The sequence below is a fragment of the Entelurus aequoreus genome, linkage group LG08, assembly GCF_033978785.1.
Source record: "Entelurus aequoreus isolate RoL-2023_Sb linkage group LG08, RoL_Eaeq_v1.1, whole genome shotgun sequence".
NCBI classification, from domain to species: domain Eukaryota; kingdom Metazoa; phylum Chordata; class Actinopteri; order Syngnathiformes; family Syngnathidae; genus Entelurus; species Entelurus aequoreus.
The window spans coordinates 11,742,053-11,764,664 of NC_084738.1; the positions used below are offsets into that span (position 1 = coordinate 11,742,053).

A 22,612-nucleotide genomic window follows, 5' to 3' on the forward strand; every position below is an offset into this window, starting at 1 on the left:
ACAGTTGGTACTTGCTTCTATTTTAGTCAAGTCATTTATTAAAAGGTAAACATTGCAGGCTAAAGGCTACTAAGCCACACAACAGCTAAGCACACAATAGCACACAAGCTAGACATACGTAATAAGTGTCCTTAATTGAACAATATTGTGTCAATACAAACAAGTATCAAATAATTATAGTTTTTTTTGATTGATTGAAACTTTTATTAGTAGATTGCACAGTACAGTACATATTCCGTACAATTGACCACTAAATGGTAACACCCGAATAAGTTTTTCAACTTGTTTAAGTCGGATATTGATTAACCTCTTAAGGCCCAAGCTGTTTGTTTACATGTTTTTTTTATTTTTCTTTGCTATTTGGGCTTATTGGACCCTAATTAGAATAAAAACTAAAAATCACATTTTAATATGATGTACTTAGTCCATGTGTAGTGACATGCACATTTTTATTTTTACACTTTTCTTTCCAAATTCCATTGTATGTTATACTCTTCTGACACCACCAGATGGCAGTATAAGTGTCCACATAAGCGGCCATAAGACCCCAATTCAGTAGTGTACACAATTTTGGAAATAAGAGCTAAAAGGTGCTGTCCACGCATGTGGCCACTAAGGCCTTTAGAGGTTAAAGAAACGCCTTTAAAGCAAAAGCATACAATGAAGTATCCACTAATAAATCGGTCCGTAGCATTCAATTTCTGTGCCATGCGCTTAATTCAAAATTGTTTTGCATATAGCAAAAATCTGTCATAAGGTTAGCGTTTCTCATACCTACCATTGATTGCGTAATTCCACTTCAACAAGTCTTTTTTAACATTACAAAACACTACAAAATTAATATAAGCATGTATTATGATTTGTGCTGTGTTCGTTATCAGACTACTCAAGTCTCCGATATCGGTATTGTATTGGAAGGAAAAAAGTTGTACCGGAACAAAGTGTAAAAAAAAACCCCAGAATCAATATGTTCTTATTAATGCATTAATTACAGATTAATCATGCAATTAACTTTGACCATACAAGCTCCTTTAACCAAAACCGCAGATGTTTACCTGAAAAGGTTGTTATACGGTCTCTATGTTGGTACTTTGGACAAAACTGTAACCCATTTTTTAAAAACATGCAAAAAGGACGTGCATTTAAGTAAAATATTCGAAAATGTCAAAAATGTATCTAAGTCAAAATATTGAGATCTTATTTTAAAGTTAATTTGAATTATGCAAGTAGTAATGTACTGCAATTAATCCAACATCCAAAGTGTGATTACCGTAATTTCCGGACTATAAGCCGCTACTTTTTCCCCTCGTTCTGGTCCCTGCGGCTTATACAAGGGTGCGGCTTATTTACGGCGTGTTCTTCTCCGACACCGACGAAGAGGATTTCGGTGGTTTTAGTACGCAGGAGGAAGACGATGACACAATGATTAAAGACTGACTTTTCATATACCGGTAGGCTGGTTATTTTGATAACGTACAGGCGAGCACTTTGTATTACTTTGCACCGTTGTATTATTTGTACTCTGCACGAATGCTGTTCGCCATGTCAAAGATGTGAAAGTTTGATTGAATGATTGAAAGATTTATTGTTAATTAATGGGACGCTTTGCGTTCCCAAACAGTCATCTCTGTCCCGAAAATCCCCTCCGTGGTAGCAGGAACCCCTATATACTACGCTAATTACACATCAAAACCCTGCGGCTTATAGTCGGGTGCGGCTTATATATGGAGCAATCTGTATTTTCCCCTAAATTTAGCTGGTGCGGCTTATAGTCAGGTGCGGCTTATAGTCCGGAAATTACGGTAATATGATTTTCAAAAATTATTTTTTATATAAAGTGCAGAATTTACCACCACACTGATTTTTTTTTTTCCACCAGCCAGTCTGCAGTGTGGTCTTTAAATAACAACTTCTGGTTCAGGAGTCAGAATATAAAAAACATTTAGTTTTGGGTCCGTGTACTTTCCGTTCATTCTATTTCCAATTATTAAATGCAAATCAAAAAACTAATTCCGGGCCATTTTTTCTATTTTCATTTCTGAAACAAAAATTGAACAACTATTTAATGAGACTTTTTTCAAACGACAATAGGACTCCTGTTGAACAAAGGTGTTAGCGTTATGCTAAAAACATGCTAAACGCACAGGAAAACCAAAAATAAAAAAATCAATCAATCAATCAATCAATGTTTATTTATATAGCCCTAACTCACAAGTGTCTCAAAGGGCTGCACAAGCCACAACAACATCCTCGGTTCAGAGCCCACATAAGGGCAAGGAAAAACTCACAACCCAGTGGGATGTCAATGAGAATGACTATGAGAAACCTTGGAGAGGACCGCAGATGTGGGTGACCACCCCCCTCTAGGGGAGACCGGACGCAATGGACGTCGAGTGGGTCTAGCACAGGGGTCGGCAACCTTTACCACTCAAAGAGCCATCTTAATTTTGGCAAGTTTCACAAATTAAAGAAAATAATGGGAGCCACAAAAATTTTTTTTTAATTTAAAATGAAAAACACTGCATATAAAGCTTTAATTGCTTTGTGCTATGTTAACCAGGGATCTCAGACACACGCACCGGCACGCACTTTAATATGGAAATTTGATGTCAGTGCGGCCCGCGAGATTTGAATCAATGGCACTTGATAGCGTCATACTTGCCAAACCTCTGATTATTTTCGGGAGATTCCCGAATACCAGGGAGTGATGGCACTGCTTTTGGTGCCCTCTACAGCCTGCCCAAACAGTGTACCCGCTCGGCCACATGTAGAACACATCTTCAGCTTGCTCACGTAAGTGACAGCAAGGCGTACTAGCTCAGCAGCCACACAGCTTACACTGACGGTAGCCGTACCGTATAAAACAACTTTAACACTGTTACGTTACAAATATGCGCCACACTTTGAACCCACACCAAAAAAGAATGACAAACACATTTCTGGAGAACATCTGCACTGTAACACAACATAAACACAACACAACAAATACCCAGAATCCCATGCAGCACTAACTCTTCCGCTCAACCGACGCACGGAGAGGGGGGGGGGGGGTTTGTGGTAGCGGGGGGGGGGGGGGGTGTATAATCTAGACCGGAAGAGTTAGGGCAAGTATGTAGCTGAGCCGCATCAGAGTGGTCAAAGAGCCGCATGCGGCTCCGGAGCCGCGGGTTGCCGACCCCTGGTCTAGCATAATATTGTGAAAATACCGCTTCCGGTTCAATTTGTCATCATACAGATAAACACGCATTTTTGCATTTTGGATGAACATAAATTAAATTTTTGGGTTTATCTGGAAAAATAAAAATCCATAAAAATAAAAATCCATAAAAGGAAAACAGCACAGAATCAAATTTTATGGCAAGATTTTAATGAAAATCAGCCCTTTTTTTGTTTTGTTTTAAAATCTGCCATACATATTAAAACGGCCCTAATTTTGTTTGTACACGGACCAACACGGACCCATGTACCTTCCGTTCATTCTATTTCCAATTCTAAAACGCAAATCATAAAACAAAGTTAGGGCCGTTTTTTCGATTTTTACTATATATGGCAGATTTGAAAACAAACAAAAAAGGGTTGATTTACACTAAAATTGTACTGTTTTCTTTTTATGGCTTTTTATTTTTCCAGATAAACACAAAAATCCAATTCATATTCATCCAAAATACCAAAATGCGTGTTTATCTGTGTTTTGACAAAAAAGACTGCACTGTCAGTTGCTACAGAGCTCCAAACTTCATGTGACCTTCCAATTAGCCCACGTACAGTACGCAGAGAGCTTCGTGGAATGGGTTACCATGGCCGAGCAGCTGCATCTAAGCCATACATCACCGAGTCCAATGCAAAGCGTGGGATGCAGTGGTGTAAAGCACGTCGCCACTGGACTCTAGAGTGATGAATCACGCTTTTCCATCTGGCAATCTGATGGACGAGTCTGGGTTTGGAGGTTGCCAGGAGAACGCTATATTTCGGACTGCATAGTGCCGAGTGTGAAATTTGGTGGAGGAGGAATTATGGTGTGGGGTTGTTTTTCAGGAGTTGGGCTTGGCCTCTTTAGTTCCAGTGAAAGGAACTTTGAATGCTCCAGGATACCAAAACATTTTGGACAATTCCATGCTCCCAACCTTGTGGGAACAGTTTGGAGCAGATCCCTTCCTCTTCCAACATGACTGTGCACCAGTGCACAACGCAAGGTCCATAAAGACATGGATGACACAGTCTGGTGTGGATGAACTTGACTGAACTGCACAGAGTCCTAACCTGAACCCGATAGCATACTTGCCAACCTTGAGACCTCCGAATTCGGGAGATGGGGGCGAGGTTGAGGTGGGCGGGGTTTGGTGGTAGCGGGGGTGTATATTGTAGCGTCCCGGAAGAGTTAGTGCTGCAAGGGGTTCTGGGTATTTCTTCTGTTGTGTTTATGTTGTGTTACGGTGCGGATGTTCTCCCGAAATGTGTTTGTCATTCTTGTTTGGTGTGGGTTCACAGTGTGGCGCATATTTGTAACAGTGTTAAAGTTGTTTATACGGTCACCCTCAGTGTGACCTGTATGGCTGTTGACCAATTATGCCTGGTATTCACTTATGTGTGTGTAAAAGCCGCATACATTATGTGACTGGGCCGGCACGCTGTTTGTATGGAGGAAAAGCGGACGTGACGACAGGTTGTAGAGGACGCTAAAGGTAGTGCCTTTAAGGCACGCCCCCAATATTGTTGTCCGGGTGGAAATCGGGAGAAATTCGGGAGAATGGTTGCCCCGGGAAATTTTCGGGAGGGCCACTGAAATTTCGGGAGTCTCCCGGGAAAATCGGGAGGGTTGGCAAGTATGCCCGATAGAACACCTTTGGGATGGATTAGAACGGAGACTGAGAGCCAGGCCTTCTCGGCCAACATCAGTGTGTGACCTCACCAATGCGCTTTTGTAAGAACGGTCGAAAATTCCTATACACACACGCCGCAACCTTGTGGACAGCCTTCCCAGACGAGTTGCAGCTGTAATAGCTGCAAAAGGTGGACCCACATCATATTGAACCCTATGGGTTAGGAATGGGATGGCACTTCAAGTTCATATGCGAGTCAAGGCAGGTGGCCAAATACTTTTGGCAATATAGTGTATCTCAGGGGTCACCAACGCGGTGCCCGCGGGCACCAGGTAGCCCGTAAGGACCAGATGAGTAGCCCGCTGGCCTGTTCTAAAAATAGCTCAAATAGCAGCACTTACCAGTGAGCTGCCGCTATTTTTTAAATTGTATTTATTTACTAGCAAGCTGGTCTCGCTTTGCCTGACATTTTTCATTCTAAGAGAGACAAAACTCAAATAGAATTTGAAAATCCAAGAAAATATTTTAAAGACTTGGTCTTCACTTGTTTAAATAAATTCATACATTTTTTTACTTTGCTTCTTATAACTTTCAGAAAGACAATTTTAGAGAAAAAACACAACCTTAAAAATGATTTTAGGATTTTTAAACACATACCTTTACCTTTTAAACTCCTTCCTCTTCTTTCCTGACAATTTAAATCATAATGTTCAAGTAAATTTTTTTTTTTTTATTGTAAAGAATAATAGATACATTTTAATTTAATTCTTCATTTTAGCTTCTGTTTTTTCAACGAAGAATATTTGTGAAATATTTCTTCAAACTTATTATGATTAAAATTAAAAAAAAATTATTCTGGCAAATCTAGAAAATCTGTAGAATCAAATTTGAATCTTATTTCAAAGTCTTTTGAATTTCTTTTAAAAATTTTGTTCCGGAAAATCTAGAAGAAATAATGATTTGTCTTTGTTACAAATATAGCTTGGTCCAATTTGTTATATATTCTAACAAAGTGCAGATTGGATTTTAACCTATTTAAAACATGTCATCAAAATTCTAAAATTAATCTTAATCAGGAAAAATTCTTTTTTTACATTTTTTCAAAAAGATTCAAATTAGCTAGTTTTTCTCTTCTTTTTTTCAGTTGAATTTTGAATTTTAAAGAGTCGAAATTGAAGATAAACTATGTTTCAAAATTTAATTGTCATTTTTTTCGTGTTTTCTCCTCTTTTAAACCGTTCAATTAAGTGTGAATATCATTCATTATTAATAACAACATAAAGTTAAAGGTAAATAGAGCAAATTGGCTATTTCTGGCAATTTATTTAAGTGTGTATCAAACTGGTAGCCCTTCGCATTAATCACTACCCAAGAAGTAACTCTTGGTTTCAAAAAGGTTGGTGACCCCTGGTGTATCTTATTGTCGGTGTGCACGTGTACCTAATAGTGTGGCGTCATATATGCGAGTCTTTCTATACTGTTTGGTACAGCAGGGAATGAAAGGCAAATAGAGCAGAAAGCTGGTCAGGGCAATAAAGAAGCGCTGAGAGGGCCTGCAAGTACATGTGTGCATCCATGCACACCACACGTCTTGGCCCTCCTCCAGAGAACATGACAGCGTTGGCTACTTCCCCTCCTCGTCATGCTCCGTACAGGGAAGAGTCCAGTGTGTCAGTGACTCAACACCAGCGGGCCGTGCGCCCTCATGGCCCTGACGGAGACGGGCCTAACGCACACGGACATGTTGAGTCATGTGGCCGGGGATGCTCCGCTGGCGTGTTGCCTGTCCCTTCACCTCACCGCCGTCCCGCGGATGCGGCGTGACAACGGGCTACGGAGGCGCCGGCCGTGGCCCCGGCGTAGCTTGACACCAGACGCCAGAGTTCAACGACAAGAGGCCGTCGCTCGGGCCGCTCGGGTTTACCCGTTGGTGTCGAGCTGCATTTGTGAGCCGTTGTAGCGCGTGGGACTACGGGCACGCCATTGGTCTTTGGTGTGGTCCATCTTTTAGACTTGTGTTTATTTTAGTATTTCAGAATAAGCTCGGGCTTGTGAGAATTTCGTAAAGAGCTCATTTTTGTTTGCGCGTTAATCATGAGTAGCGATTTCTGGAAAACGTTCCGTATGAAATAACCTGTTTACGTTTTCATACACTCTGTAAAGCAGGTTATCGCCACCTACAGGAATGTAGTGAAACCGTATTGTGCACAACTTACAAAAATGTGACATATAGTGGGAAAAAAACCTTAAAGGCCTACTGAAAGCCACTACTACCGACCACGCAGTCTGATAGTTTATATATCAATTATGAAATCTTAACATTACAACACACGCCAAGTTAGATTGGTAAAGTCCAATTTTAAATTTCCCGCGAAATATTCTGCTGAAAACGTCTCGGTATGATGACGTTTGCGCGTGACGTCACGGATTGTGCGGACATATTGGGACAGCATTGTGGCCATCTATTAAGTCGTCTGTTTTCATCCCAAAATTCCACAGTATTCTGGACATCAGTGTTGGTGAATCTTTTGCAATTTGTTTAATGAAAAATGAAGACAGCAAAGAAGAAAGCTGTAGGTGGGAAGCGGTGTATTAGCGGCCGGCTGCAGCAACACAACCAGGAGGACTTTGAGTTGGATAGCAGACGCGCTACCGTGAGTACGCAGCTTTGGCTTCCAAACATTTGATCGCTTGCCCGTACGTGCGTGCCGCTATGTGCATGTCACGTACGTAACTTTGGGGAAATATATGTGCTGTATGAACTTTACGGAGGTGAACGGTACTTTCGGCAGTGGGATTGAGTGTCTTGTGTGGGTGTTTGATTTGTATTGGTGGGTTATATGGACGGGAGGGGGGAGGTGTTTGTTATGCGGGATTAATTTGTGGCATATTAAATATAAGCCTGGTTGTGTTGTGGCTAATAGAGTATATATATGTCTTGTGTTTATTTACTGTTTTAGTCATTCCCAGCTGAATATCAGGTCCCACCCGCCTCTCACAGCATCTTCCCTATCTGAATCGCTTCCACTGCCCTCTAGTCCTTCACTCTCACTTTCCTCATCCACGAATCTTTCATCCTCGCTCAAATTAATGGGGTAATCGTCGCTTTCTTGGTCCGAATCGCTCTCGCTGCTGCTGGCCATGATTGTAAACAATGTGCAGATGTGAGGAGCTCCACAACCTGTGACGTCACGCTACTTCCGGTACAGGCAAGGCTTTGTTTATCAGCGACCAAAAGTTGCGAACTTTATCGTCGATGTTCTCTACTAAATCCTTTCAGCAAAAATATGGCAATATCGCAAAATGATCAAGTATGACACATAGAATGGACCTGCTATCCCCGTTTAAATAAGAAAATGTCATTTCAGTAGGCCTTTAAAATCAATTAAAAAACGTTTTTGGGGCACACCAACAGTTTCTTCTACATTTGTTTAATACAATGTTTTTCAACCTTTTTTGAGCCAAGGTACATTTTTTTAATAAAGAAAATACGGAGGCACACCACCAGCAGAAAACATTAAAAAATGAAACTCCACCAAGTTGTCGTGCCTTATTTTGAGTTTGTTGTTGTTTTCCTGTGTGTAGTGCTTTAGTTCTTGCGCTGTTATTTTGGTGGCCCTTCCTGTTTTGTTGGTGCTTTCCTGTAGCAGCTTCACGCCTTCCTTTGAGTGCTATTCCCTGACCTGCTTTCTATTGGCAAACAAGACTATTTCAGTTGTGCGGACGCTTTCCTTCTTTGTGGGGACATTGTTGATTGTCACGTCATGTCCGGATGTACTTTGTGGACGCCATCCCTGCTCCACCCGCTGTAAGTCTTTGCTGTCGTCCAGCATTCTGTTTTTGTTTACTTTGTACTTTCGTTTTGCATTGCCATCCCTATGCTTCATTGCCTTTTCCTTTCCGTTTTGTTCATTTTTGGTTGAAGCGTTCCATACCTTTTTACCTGCACGCCGTCTCCCGCTGTGCTCTGCATATTGGGATCACGCCAAACCATCCTCGACGCGTTCCGACTTCTACAAAGCAATTAACTGCCTGCTGCCACCTACTGATATGCAGTATTACATGGTTACCCTGCTGAGCTCTATACAGCACAGACACTAGACAACGGCACATTATTTGCAGATTATAATTGTTGATTTGCAAAAAATATTTTTTGGACCAATTAGGTGAAGTTACATCATTTCTCACGGCATGGTGGTTGAAAAACACTGGTTTAAAAGTTTGTTACAAGATCGTAATGCGCATTATCGCTTCCTACAGTGGGAGTGGAACTGCAACAACAACAATTTACGAAATTTCTTGGCACTTTTTTTTCTGCATTTGATTGGTAGTGGATTACAAGATTGTAATGCGCATTATCACCACCTACGGAAACAGAGCGGGAAAGTACCGTATTTTCCGGGACTATAAGGCGCACTTATAATCCTTTTTTGTTTTTCAAAAACTCGATAGTGCGCCTTATGTACGGAATAATTCTGGTTTTGCTTACCGACCTCGAAGCCAGTTTATTTGGTACATGGTGTAATGATAAGTGTGACCAGTATATGGCAGTCAAACATAAGAAATACGTGTAGACTGCAATATGATGGCAATATGACTCAAGTAAACAACACCAACATTTTATATGTTCCATTGAAAATATAGAACATTACACATGGCGCTCAAAAATCTGACTTTGGTCGTACTAAAACTGATTTAGCCATCCCTTTACCACTTTTGACGTGTGTTTGGGGTCATTGTCCTGTTGGAACACCCAATTGCACCCAAGACCCAAACCTCCGGGCTGATGATTTTAGGTTGTCCTGAAGAATTTGGAGGTAATCCTCCTTTTTCATTGTCCCATTTACTCTCCGTAAAGCACCAGTTCCATTGGCAGCAAAACAGGCCCAGAGCATAATACTACCACCACCATGCTTGACGGTAGGAATGGTGTTCCAGCTTGGCGTTCTCACCTTTTCTCCTTCAAACTGATAGTTTGTGCATAAGTTCTTACTAGGCGTTGATCCACTCCATGTGCAAAAAACTGGTGAGCATTAATTGTGTTCCTTGATAATCCATTAAAACGACATGCGGGATTTGCTTGTATCTCCTTGAGGAATAACGAGCTTGCAGATAAGACTCCTCAAGGGCGACATGTTTTTCCATTGTGGCGATAAAGACAAAATAATTAGTCATCTGGTAAACAAGGGAAATGTTATGATTTCACGAGGGCCTGCGGGCGGTCTGTTATTGGTTTTATTTGCATCACCTTGCCTCTGATGGCAGGAGGCGGACGGTGATGCAAAGCGGCTCAGACAGAGGATTCCGAAGCGTCGACACACTGCTGCCTCGCCGCGGGCCAGCTCTCTGAACGCGATGCTGAGATTACAGAAGTCTTCACCCCCTTTTGACATTGGGGAGTAATTTGTTTTTCTCCCAGAAAAAGGGGCCTTAAAACAGTGGGCGCAGGAACCCGGTTTAGGACTTTCCCATTTTTTGGCTTGACATCTTCATTCTTAAAGCCTATTATTATTCCAACGGAGCCTTCAGTCGCCTGGAGGGAGCATTCAGATAAAGTCCACCCTGCAAACGTGGCCTCTTGTCCTTCTGACACAAACTGGGAAAAGACACACGGTGAAGATGGACACCCGGGGGAGGCTCAGCGTCAAAACCAGGCTGTGGTGACCCGACTTTTAAGCAACAGTCTTCCTAACTTGCTATTATACGTTTTTGGCTTTAAGGGCGCAGAGAAAGCCAAGTGACATACAGTAGAACCTCAATTTACAAACCCCTATATTTGCAAACTCTTCGGTTCACAAACTTTTAGATCGGGTCAAATAGGCCTGTGTGTGCAAAACGATGTCTCTGTTTACAAAAGCTTCGTTCATTCATTTTGTGTCCCGCTGGCAGCCATTGTGTACTTGCTCGTAGTGAAGAGCTTGAGCAACACAAAGTTTTTAAATTGTGATGAGAACAGACATTTTCTTGAAAAAGATGGCAAAGTGGACTTATTTTCCTAACATGAATTGATTAACGTGGACCCCGACTTAAACAAGTTGAAAAACGTATCCGGGTGTTACCATTTAGTGGTCAATTGTACGGAATATGTACTGTACTGTGCAATCTACTAATAAAAGTCTCAATCAATCAAATGGAAGAGAAGACTACCTATTGTTCAGTGGCGCCTCTTCCTGGAGAAGACACACACACGGTCCCTCCCCCTCCTCAGTCTGCTCCTTTCTCTCCTCTTGTGAGCTGCTTCTTTGACGATATAAATGTACTATCAGTGTATTTCACGTCATTATTGTAACAATGTGGTTGTTAAAGTTAAGGATTTTTGTGATTTCTGGTCGTTTGTGAGAGCACCAAAGGGACTTCTGTATGTGTAAGCGTGTTGGCAGAGCAGCGCATACAGCTTGTTGTTGATGTTTTAGATTGGTAATGACATACTTGCCAACCTTGAGACCTCCGATACCGGGAGGTGGGGGGTCGGGGGTGGGGCGGGGGGCGTGGTTAAGATGGGAATATATTTAAGCTAGAATTCACCAACTCAAGTATTTCATATATATATATATATATATATATATATATATATATATATATATATATATATATATATATATATATATATATATATATATATATATATACATATGTTTGAAATACTTGACTTTCAGTGAATTCTAGCTATATATATATATATAAAAAAAATGTTTTATTATATATATATAAATAAAAGAAATACTTGAATTTCAGTGTTCTGGAGGCTATCCAGTAGATGGCAGTATTGTCCTGTTTAAGAGTGTCACAACATTGCTGTTTACGGCACACAAACCGCTTTACGGTAGACTAAACGTGACTGCTGTTGTGTGTTGTTACCGCGCTGGGAGGACGTTAGTGAAACTGCCTAACAATAAACCCACATAAGAAACCAAGAACTCGCCCTCGATCATTCTACAGTTATGACGTCATTGGGCAGGCAAGCTGTTTATATTGTGGGAAAGCGGACGTGAGAACAGGCTGTCTCCACTCAGGTCCACATTGAGCTGGAGGGGGCGTGGCCTCCAGCTCCGGCTGAATACCGGGAGTTTGTCGGGAGAAAATTTCTGCCGGGAGGTTATCGGGAGAGGCGCTGAATACCGGGAGTCTCCCGCTAAAAACGGGAGGGTTGGCAAGTATGGGTAATGAAGAGATAGTTAATTCATCACTTCCTTGTTATGATTCTTTGATATACAGTACTGTGTAGCACTTAATATTGTGTACAAACCTTTAATAAAATAGGGACTTTTGTCGAGGCTGGAACCCATTATTCATATTTACATTGTTTCTCTTGGAGAACTGTGCTTCACTATACAAAATGTTCTATTTATGAACCCTGGTCAAGAACTAATTAAATTCGTAAAACGAGTTTCCACTGTACATCGGTTTGTAAGAACATCACTGTGTTCCTGATATTCCATATCCAGCCTTTCTAGAGTTCCACCATACATGTAAGGGGAGGGCAGATCGATTCGTAAGTCGGTAATGTCGATACCAAGGGTAGTATCAGCATACCGTCGATATTTGTGTTTTCGCAAAATCAGTTTTTTTGTCGTATTTGTTAATGACATTCCTCTTTTCTGATTTATACATATTGTTACAATGTTGAAAACTTTTGTTAAACAATGCCAACGCATCAAATCATAGGGTTCATGCGTTGCACTCAGTTTTGGATGTCTCTGAATGCTGTGTTTTGATGTCTTTTTTTAGAGTTTTGCTTAAACAATTGTCTGCAATAAAAGGGAAAGAGGAACTACTTTAAATATTGTGTTGATATTGTTCAACTGTCAATTGCACTTGCCTTAAATACATTTAAAAAATGACATGTGATTAGTAGCGGTCAATTTCACTCATGGATTATCTGTCTTGGAATTGTCAGCATAAAACTCTGTTCTTCCCGATACGTTTTGGTCTGATCTGAGCTGAATATGTAAGCAAAGTCAAAAAATTAAATGTAAAAACATTCTTATCCAGCCAAATTTCATTCGGAGTTTGATTTGGAACCAATTTAAATACCACATTTAAAACCCCATTGAAAAAGTTTCTGTATATATAACCCTTTATGATAAATATCAACAGATTGGGTTGCATTTTTTTTAACTTGAATTAAGAGTCTTCTGTAGTTTTTACCAGCATATGTACAGTATGTAGCATTGCCAATCTACTGTAAGGAGGAAGACGTGACAGCTTGTGTTTGTTTCAAAGATTAGTTTGATCGTTTATGTGAGGCGTTGCAGTCTTTACAAAGAGTGTTGACACAAGAGAGACAAAGAAGAATCAGTATATGTACAGAAAGCTTTTAGAGTGTATGAAAACACAATAAATTCACTCACTTTGCAGTTAAAACTGGATTGTCAATACATTCTTTCTCATAATAATCTTCATGTCACGATAAATGCATTAATAAACATACATTCTTCTGTGAGGGGACGTTAGATCAAGCTACTCTGCTACAAAAGGCATGGCTATAAAACTTCTTTAAAGGATGGTAGTAAAGTATATATTAAGCCTATTTGTTACCATCACGCTATCATTATCCATCGTTCATGTGAGTAAAACCCATTAAAATTGCACGTGGACACCTTTTAAATAGTCATCTGTCAGTGCAAGTTGTGCTAATAATGCGCTCAGAAGTTGTTCTCAGGAGAATTAGTAGGACATCTTACAAAAAATAAAAAGCTGTGTTTACATGAGCGACGACTTCTGCAAACATGGCAGACGTGCTACTTTCATTGCGCAGTTTTTCAGGCAATATTGTGCTATTTACATCTTAATGGGGACCTATTATGCAAAACCTACTTTTTCTTACATTACTACATGTTTTTGTGTATTTGGGTCCTGCATAAGTCCCAAAAACTTGAACTCCAACCATGGAGGCATTGTGGAGATATTCATAAAACAATCTTGCCTCCCTTTATACTTTTCCAAATGAGCTGTTTGCCCAATTTGTGACGTTTTTCCCTTTTGTGATGTCAGCGGATAGCTCCATATATGGTAAAGGTTTACCCGAAGAGCTTTGCGCGAGTCCGCTGTAGTCAATAAATTCCTTCTTTCTCTATTCTCTTGTTTCGAAGCAGACTAAAAAAAACTATAACATAGGTGACGGGGAGACGACGCTGTCGAAGTGGAGGCACATAAAAACGTCAGAAAGCAGCTTGAAAACTGTCTGGAAAACATAATCTATGCAACATTTTGACCAAATCCAATACATGTTATGTAGACCACAAGGAAGTGTTCTAAATGTAGAAAAAAAATCATAATATGACCCCTTTAAGTCAGATGACACCTACAAAATACCTCTAAAGTTACACAAACTTTTGTTCAAATTCAATTGTGAGAGACTTTAAGCCTATTTTTACGCTTATATAACCAATGAAAATGTTTAAATAGTTCACTACTGTACTGTTTTAAATAACAGTTGAGGTTAAAGTGATGATTACAACAGATTATTTCTATTGCCACGAAACCGTTCCGAACAATTTGGATTATGTTGAACACAAGATGGTGTTTCCACATTTTTGTATGCGTAAATTTATGGTTTTCATTGGACAGAATCATAAACTTACCTAACACTAATTTATAAGAGCACAAAAATGGCACTGAACAACTATTCAAAGTGCATTTTTGCAAGAAATCCTACTAAATCCTTCTGAAAGCATGGCTCCATTGTTACCAGCATGACACCAGGCTGTTGTGGAACTAACCTGCCCGCCTGGTGTTCACCTCACATTCTTGTCCTCAGAACTCTGCTAGGATATAAGCAGCTTGGCGGCGTACAGCAGGATCCCGCCCAGACCGGCCGTGGCGGCAACAGCCAGCACCCTGACCAAAAGGAAGTCCATGGAGTCCTCCAGCTTGGTGTGGAGCCGCAGGACCTGGCGCTGGGTGTCCTCTCGCGTGCCCGAGTTCTCAATGACGTGGCTGGCCAGGCCGCGCTTCTCGTTCAGCGGCATCTGGGCGGCCAGGCGCTGATCGGCCTCCTCCTGGGTGAGGCCGTCCCTCTGCATCAGGCGCGCCAGCTGAGTGGCAGGGTCACTGGAAAGGAACAGACAATGCCAGATTATTTATGGCACATTGTGAGAGGAATCCAGAGGTGGTGAGTCATGCTAACGAGGCGCAGACAGCGAGTATGTGTGAAGCATCCAGGATGTCCAAAACTTTGGGCCTAATTGGCAGTGAAAGTGTCAGAAACACACTTCAGAATAGTTATGGTTTCAAACATGAAGCATGTAAAGCATGGATTGGGAAAAATGTGCACTGGACCGCAATTTGTCAAATTGAAATTGCTTTTCAGGCATTTTCAGTTTTTGTTGTTAGTTTTTTAAATATACCTGTATTAATTACACCAAATTATTATGTAGCTCTCTAATCAAAATCATATATTTATTTATATGCATATTTTAAACAAAGTTATTACTGTGTAACATTCTAAAATATGTACTTATACAATATTACATACATTCATTTAAATTTATAACATGCTTGAAAGCAGCAATTGTATTATATTTTATTACACTATAAGATCTTCTGTATCTTCTCTATTGTTGCTGCCCAATTAAAATGTGTCCATTTTTTTGTATATAAAAAATAATTTATTTTGCATTGAACCTTAATTAACATTACTAGAAATTTTATTAATAAAATATATACTTTTACTATATTACATATATTCATTTTAATTATTAACATGCATGAAATCAGCAATTGTATTATATTTTATTACACTATAAGATCCTCTCATATTGCAGTTGCCCAGTGCCCAATCTCTATTATTGCTGCTCAATTAAAATCATGTGTCCATTTTTTTGTATATTAAAAAAAATCATAGATTTTGCACAGAACATTAACTCTATTAGAAATATTATTAATGAAATATATACTTTGACTATATTACATCTATTCATTTGAATTATTAGCATGCATGAAATCAGCAATTGTATATTTTATTACACTATAAGATCCACTCATATTGTTGTTGCCCAATGAAAATCATGTGTCCATTTTTTTATTGATAAAAAACAGATTTTCCGTAGAACAAAAAATAAGTTTAAATTACATACATGTTATTAGAAATATTATTAATAAAATATATACACTAATATTATATTACATCATTTGATTTAAAATAATAATGAAAGCAGCAATTGTATTATATTTTATTACACTATGAGATCCTCTCACATCGTTGCTGTTCAATGAAAATCATGTGTCCGTTTTTGTATGTATAGAAAAAAATCTGTCATTTAGCATAGAACACTTTTTTTTTTTTTTTTTAAATAAACAAATTCTGTATTTTATTTAATTGCGCTATGAGATTCGCTTAGCTTGTTTTCATTTTCTCTGTTGAAAAGAAAAACAAGGTAAACTTTTGATGCACTTTATGTACATGTTTTGAGTTCTACATTTATCCAACTTGGATTTTATTTTGAAGGAAACAGCAGAGGCCAGTGAAACAGGACTGACACATAAGCTAATGTGTCATAATTAAAAGGTCAGAATTGAGGGTGACGACGTGTCGCTTACCAGTAAACTACAACAGTGTGGTTGAGAAACTGAGTGAGCCTTCTGGTTTCGAAGAGAAGCGGCACATCCAGCACGACGTAGCGGTAACCTAGGAAACGGAACATTGTTGTTGGGCACAAACTGAAAACATACGTGCATTGCATACGGTGGCATTTTTATCTACCAGTACAAGAGCTTGGAATATTTTCCCGGTTTGCTGCGCAGAATTGGTGATGACTCGAATAATAATTGCCCGACAAGCCAATTAAAAAAAAAGTTCCACTGTGTTTATTAAATAAAGAGGCAAAGTGATTTTACATGGGGATATTTCATTGCTATGCCTTAAATATAAAACACATAAAAGATAGATGTTATAAGTGGCAACTGCATGAGCAATATTTCAAACAATTATAGCTTTAACAAAACATCAACCTAATCATTTACCCATCCATCCATCCATCCAGAACTGAACTCAGGCTACACTCAACTGAATTATTACACACCTCTGCTGCTAGTCTCATCATTAAAAAGTTGTGAAGCTAAATTGAGTCGTCGCTGTTTTATTTATTTTTTTAACTCTTCGCACAACTTCAACTGCAGTCGTCCCTGGCCTCATTGCGCTTCAAGTATTGCGGTTTCACATCGCAGGTTGTTTTTTTTAAAGAATAGTCTACAGCATTTTCAAGCATTAAAATGGTTAAATGAATTAAAAGTAGGGATGTCCGATAATATCGGCCAATAAATGCTTTAAAATATAATATTGGAAATTATCGGTATCGGCTTCAAAAAGTAAAATTTACGACTTTTTAAAACGCCGCTGTGTACACGGACGTAGGGAGAAGTACAGAGCGCCAATAAACTTTAAATGCACTGCCTTTGCGTGCCGGCCCAGTCACATGATATCTACGGCTTTTCACACACACAAGTGAATGCAATGCATACTTGGTCAAAAGCCATACAGGTCACACTGAGGGTGAACGTATAAACAACTTAAACACTGTTACAAATATGCGCCACACTGTGAATACACAACAAACAAGAATGACAAACACATTTCGGGAGAACATCCGCACCGTAACACAACATAAACACAACAGAACAAATACCCAGAACCCCTTGCAGCACTAACTCTTCCGGGACGCTACAACATACACCCTCCGCCACCCCCACCTCAACCTCCTCATGCTCTCTCAAGGAGAGCATGTCCCAAATTCCAAGCTGCTGTTTTGAGGCATGTTAAAAAAAATAATGCGCTTTTTGCCTTCAATAATAAATATGGCAGTGCCATGTTGCCATTTTATTCCATAACTTGAGTTGATTTATTTTGGAAAACCTTGTTACATTGTTTAATGCATCCAGCGGGGCATCACAACAAAATTAGGCACAATAATGTGTTAATTCCACGACTGTATATATCAGTATCGGTTGATATCGGAATCCGTAATTAAGAGTTGGACAATATCGGAATATCGGATATCGGCAAAAAAGCCATTATCGGACATCTCTAATTAAAAGTTTTCAAACTAAAAGTCTAGGCCAGTATCATGGCCACTGATTGGCTTAACTTGAGGCCGCATTACTATGTTGGATTAAGAGTGTAAAGGTGATTCATTAGTGTTATTTCATGTCTAAGGTGCTGTCATAATGTTGAAAAAAACCTATTTTGAAGGTTGTAAAGTTATTATAATACCGTATTTTTCGGAGTATAAGTCGCACCGGCCGAAAATGCATAATAAAGAAGGAAAAAAACATATATAAGTCGCACTGGAGTATAAGTCGCATTTTTGGGGGAAATTTCTTTGATAAAACCCAACACCAAGAATAGACATTTGAAAGGCAATCTAAAATAAATAAAGAATAGTGAACAACAGGCTGAATAAGTGTACGTTATATGAGGCATAAATAACCAACTGAGAACGTGCCTGGTATGTTAACGTAACATATTATGGTAAGAGTAATTCAAATAACTATAACATATAGAACATGCTATACGTTTACCAAACAATCTGTCACTCCTAATCGCTAAATCCCATGAAATCTTATACTTCTAGTCTCTTACGTGAATGAGCTAATTAATATTATTTGATATTTTACGGTAACGTGTTAATAATTTCACACATAAATCGCTCCTGAGTATAAGTCGCACCCCCGGCCAAACTATGAAAAAAAACTGCGACTTATAGTCCGAAAAATACGGTATTTTTCACGCTCGAACTTTGAAAATATTTGATTTATATTGAATGATTCGTACTTTGCCGAAATTCGTTTATCAGCGCTCTGGGCCAATTAATGGCGATAAATGAGGGACGACAGTATTGCGCTGAGACAGGGGAAAAAACAAAACAAGAAAGAATCCCAGCCTCACCTCTGAGGAAGTAAAAGACAATCTGCTTGAGCATCTCTTTATGAATCTCCGGGTGAGTGATGGAGTTGAGCAGCTTCCTCTTCCCCTCGTCGGCAAAGATGAGCCGGCCGAGCTTCTGCCGGTCGATCTCGCCGCTCTCCAGCAAGACCTCAGGCCCAAAGTGGAAGACGATGCGCGAGTGGGCGGCCGTGTGCGGCTCCACGACTGTTTGTTTTTTTAATGTTACCTTTAATGAAACAAGTAAAATAATCGTATGTACTATTTATATATTGAAAAGTACCTTTCATGGCCACGACATCAGCATCAATGATAGGACACCCGAGATCCCGCAGCATCGACGACACTGTGCTTTTCCCTGAGGCGATACCGCCTGTCAGCCCTACCAGGTACATCTCCTGAAAGTAATAACAATCAATTGAATAAACAAAAAATAGGGGCTGTATTTGTACCAAACCCTTGAGGCATCAAACGAGTTGATTAGGCCAACAGTAGGATTTTATTTTATTTGGTGAGGGTGGGAAAAAATAAGTACATTGTTCAAATTACTTATGAGAACGGCTGTTGTGGGACCTAAGGCGACGAATTGTAGGTTATGTTTAAAGGTATTCGTTACATCAAACTCAAGGCCTGGGGGCCAGATCTGGCACGCCACATCATTTTATGTGGCCCACAAAGGCCTGGAAATAATATGAGTCAATAAAGTACTTATCTTTTCTGACTAAATGTATTTGTTCTTTCCATTTTAACAGAAAAAAATGCAGGTACCGCGTTGTTAGAATAATTGTATCGAAGTTATCACAAATGAGGACAAAAGCTGTCTTTTAACCTACCAAAAAAAAGGCTCGTAAAACTCCACTGTGTAGGAAGGGTGAAGTGTGTTAGCTAAACATGAAGGTGTTCTGTTTCTTTCATGTCTTGTAATCAACAGAAAGATATTGTCTTGACCCAAGAACTACAAAAGCGAAGAGGAAGCAGGACCAGACTCCCCTCCAGGCACCGCTTCTTTGAACTGTTCTGTAACCAAAGGCAATGGCTGTTTACGACCCATGTCCCTTAGAAACAGCTGTTGCCATGTAGTCAGGGAAAGTCCAAATAAAAGAGGTGGCGTACAATCTTTCGCCAGAGCGTGGTGTAACTGTACAAATAGTACAGTCCAGACGTTTCTCCTCAAATTGATCCAAATTGAATTCTGTCTCTGTTTAATTCTTTGCTTCTTGTCTTGTTTAATAGATGTCATCAGTGTTTGAACCTGACAGCATGACATTGCATACCTTTTAAACTTTAATATTATCCAATGTAGGATAAAGTATATTATCATACTTTCCAAACATTTTATTTTGTAAAAATACTTAAATTTCTGCTTAGTGCAAGTCATCCATCAAATTGCACACTGTAAAAATGACAATACATTTTACTGTAAAATTTCCGATGTTTTTTACAGCATATTACTGTAAATCTAAAAAACTCTACCATTGTTTTTATACGGGAAATTCTGCCGACTGAGCTGCCAGTGTTATTGCTGTGAGATCTATGGTTGTTACTTTTTACTGTTAATGGTAAGACAGTAATCACAGTTTTCTAACAGTAAAAAATTGGCAGCTCAGGTGCCAGAATAAAATAAAAACGATGGTAAAGTTTTTCCATTTACCGTAATATGTTGCAAAAAACACTGTACATTTTATAGTAAAATTGCTGATTGAGTTGCAAATTTTTTACTGTAAAAAATAAAACATTTTTTTTAGGGTGTACGTCAAAAATATATATAATAATCAAATGCATAGGCAAATTCATATATCATTTGTTGTTACAAGCGGCCCTCTGAGGGCAGCCATAACTACAATGTGGCCCTCAATGGAAATGAGTTTGACAACCCTGCGTTACATACTTAGACAAACTTTTATGATCCACAAGGGAAATTGTTCAACACAGTAGCTCAGTTACAATGATGGAAAGTGTAAGGATGGAAAGGACAATGCAGATATAGACTAATATAGCGATAAAAAAATCTAACATGTATACGAAAATATACATAATATGTGTACAGAATAATATATATACAGATATATTATATTATGTCTTTAACATATATACGATATATACTTGCTGAGATAGATACTTTAGATACTACAATTAGTGAGTACCAAGTAATCACAGGTACATTAAAGAAATTAGTTGTTAAACACGTATGTCAGGGGTCCCCAAACTTTTTGACTCGGGGGCCGCATTGGGTTAAAACAATTTGGCCGGGGGCCGGGCTGTATATATATATATACACATATACATACATACATATATATATATATTTGATATATATATTAGATGTGTATATATATATATATATATATATATGTACATATGTATATATTAGATATATATAGCGCACTTTCACGTTATCGATGAGAAAATGCATTTTTAGACAATATGATTTGCCTGAGCGGCTAGGAGACACCGTGAGTAGCAAGCGGTACAAAGTGGATAAGAAAAGACAGAAAAAAATATATATACGCGACCCCGAAGGCCATAAGCGGTAGATAATGGATGGATGGATATATTTTTTTTATACTTGGGACTTCCCGCGGGCCTGATTTTGGACGCTGGCGGGCCGGATACGGCCCACGGGCCGTAGTTTGGGGACCCCTGGCTAATGTACTACAGTATATAGGGCAGTGTTTTTCAACGACTGCGCCGCGGTACACTAGATTGTTTGGTGTGCCGTGGGAAATTATGTAATTTCACCTAATTGGGTTAAAAATATTTTTTGCAAACCAGTAATTAGTGTCTGTGCTGTCAAGAGCGCGGAAGAGTAACCGTGTAACACTCTTCCATATCTGTAGGTGGCAGCAGGTAGCTAATTGCTTTATAGATGTCTTGAACATGGTTTGTCGTGATCACAATATGCAGACGACTCCGGGAGGCAGCGTACAGGTAAAAAAGGTATCTAATGCTTAAACCAAAAACAAACAAAAAGGCATGGAAGCTTAGGGATGGCTGAGCAAAACCAAACTAAAACTGAACTGGCTGAAAAGTAAACAAAAACGGAATGCTGGACAACAGCAAAGACTTACAGCGTGTGGAGCAGACGGCGTCCACAAAGTACATCCGTACATGACAAAAAAACACCAAAATAGGAGCGCAAGACAAGAACTAAAGCATTACACACAGGAAAACACCAAAAACCTCCAAATAAGTCACAGCGTGTTGTGACAGGTGGTGACAGTACACCTACTTTGAGACAAGAGCTATAGTGATGGTTCGAATTCATATCCAACAATTGCGAGAACGACTTTTTATTGTCAATATCGGCTGCTGAGTTTCATTTTTTACTGTTTTCTGCTGGTGGTGTGCCTCGGGAAAGGTTGAAAAACACTGATATAGGGAAAATGCAGTAATAGAACAATTATAAAACACAAAAAAATATGTTGATGTACTGAACGTCATTTCCGCTATGACGTCACTATTAGGGTCAAGAGGTTGTTATCCAAGTGCCCTCATTATCACTTCACTTCACTTCATATTTAAGTACATTCCCTCAAGTACTTGTATTCTACCTTACTAATATTTGTCAAACGTAGCTTACCTTTTTAATTGCGCGTCGATCTTTAAATTAGAAAAAGTGGACCACCGTGGAAAACTGCTAACAAGCCAATGCTAACACAAGTATCGGCAGCGTCAAAACGTCCGCAAATAGACGAACAGACAAAGCCATCGTCTTTAACAGGCCGTCTCTAGAAGTTAACAGTCAAGCGACAATGACACAAGCACTTGACACTTGTGAAATGATGAGCTATAACGCCCAGGGTCATCCACATGCTAACAACCGGATGTCGGACCACGGTGTGTCACCGCAATGTACTTCCTCTAGCGCAAGGGGATTGGATATTAAGTTCCATATACAGTACATCAATGC

The 22,612-nt window shown here is 39.4% G+C and overlaps 1 protein-coding gene across 1 annotated transcript; it reads right to left on the reverse strand.

Moving 5' to 3' along the window:
- Window positions 1–12,984: 12,984 nt before the first annotated feature.
- dcakd (dephospho-CoA kinase domain containing) lies at window positions 12,985–22,547 on the reverse strand. Its single transcript, XM_062055536.1, has 5 exons — window positions 22,283–22,547; window positions 18,986–19,100; window positions 18,706–18,909; window positions 16,362–16,449; window positions 12,985–14,873 (listed from the first exon to the last, which is right to left on the reverse strand). The coding sequence occupies exons 2-5, from the start codon at window positions 19,095–19,097 to the stop codon at window positions 14,588–14,590; spliced, it is 690 nt and encodes a 229-aa protein (XP_061911520.1). The 5' UTR covers window positions 19,098–19,100; window positions 22,283–22,547; the 3' UTR covers window positions 12,985–14,587.
- Window positions 22,548–22,612: the final 65 nt, after the last annotated feature.

What these genes read in the sequence shown, in the direction of transcription:
- dcakd (XM_062055536.1), bottom strand. Translation starts at nt 19,097, where the DNA reads ATGTACCTGGTAGGGCTGACAGGCGGTATCGCCTCAGGGAAAAGCACA. An exon ending in TGATGTCGTGGCCATGAAAG is followed by an intron (nt 18,910 to 18,985) that starts GTACTTTTCAAT and finishes AAAAACAAACAG; the next exon opens with TCGTGGAGCCGCACACGGCC. An exon ending in TGTCTTTTACTTCCTCAGAG is followed by an intron (nt 16,450 to 18,705) that starts GTGAGGCTGGGA and finishes TCCGTTTCCTAG; the next exon opens with GTTACCGCTACGTCGTGCTG.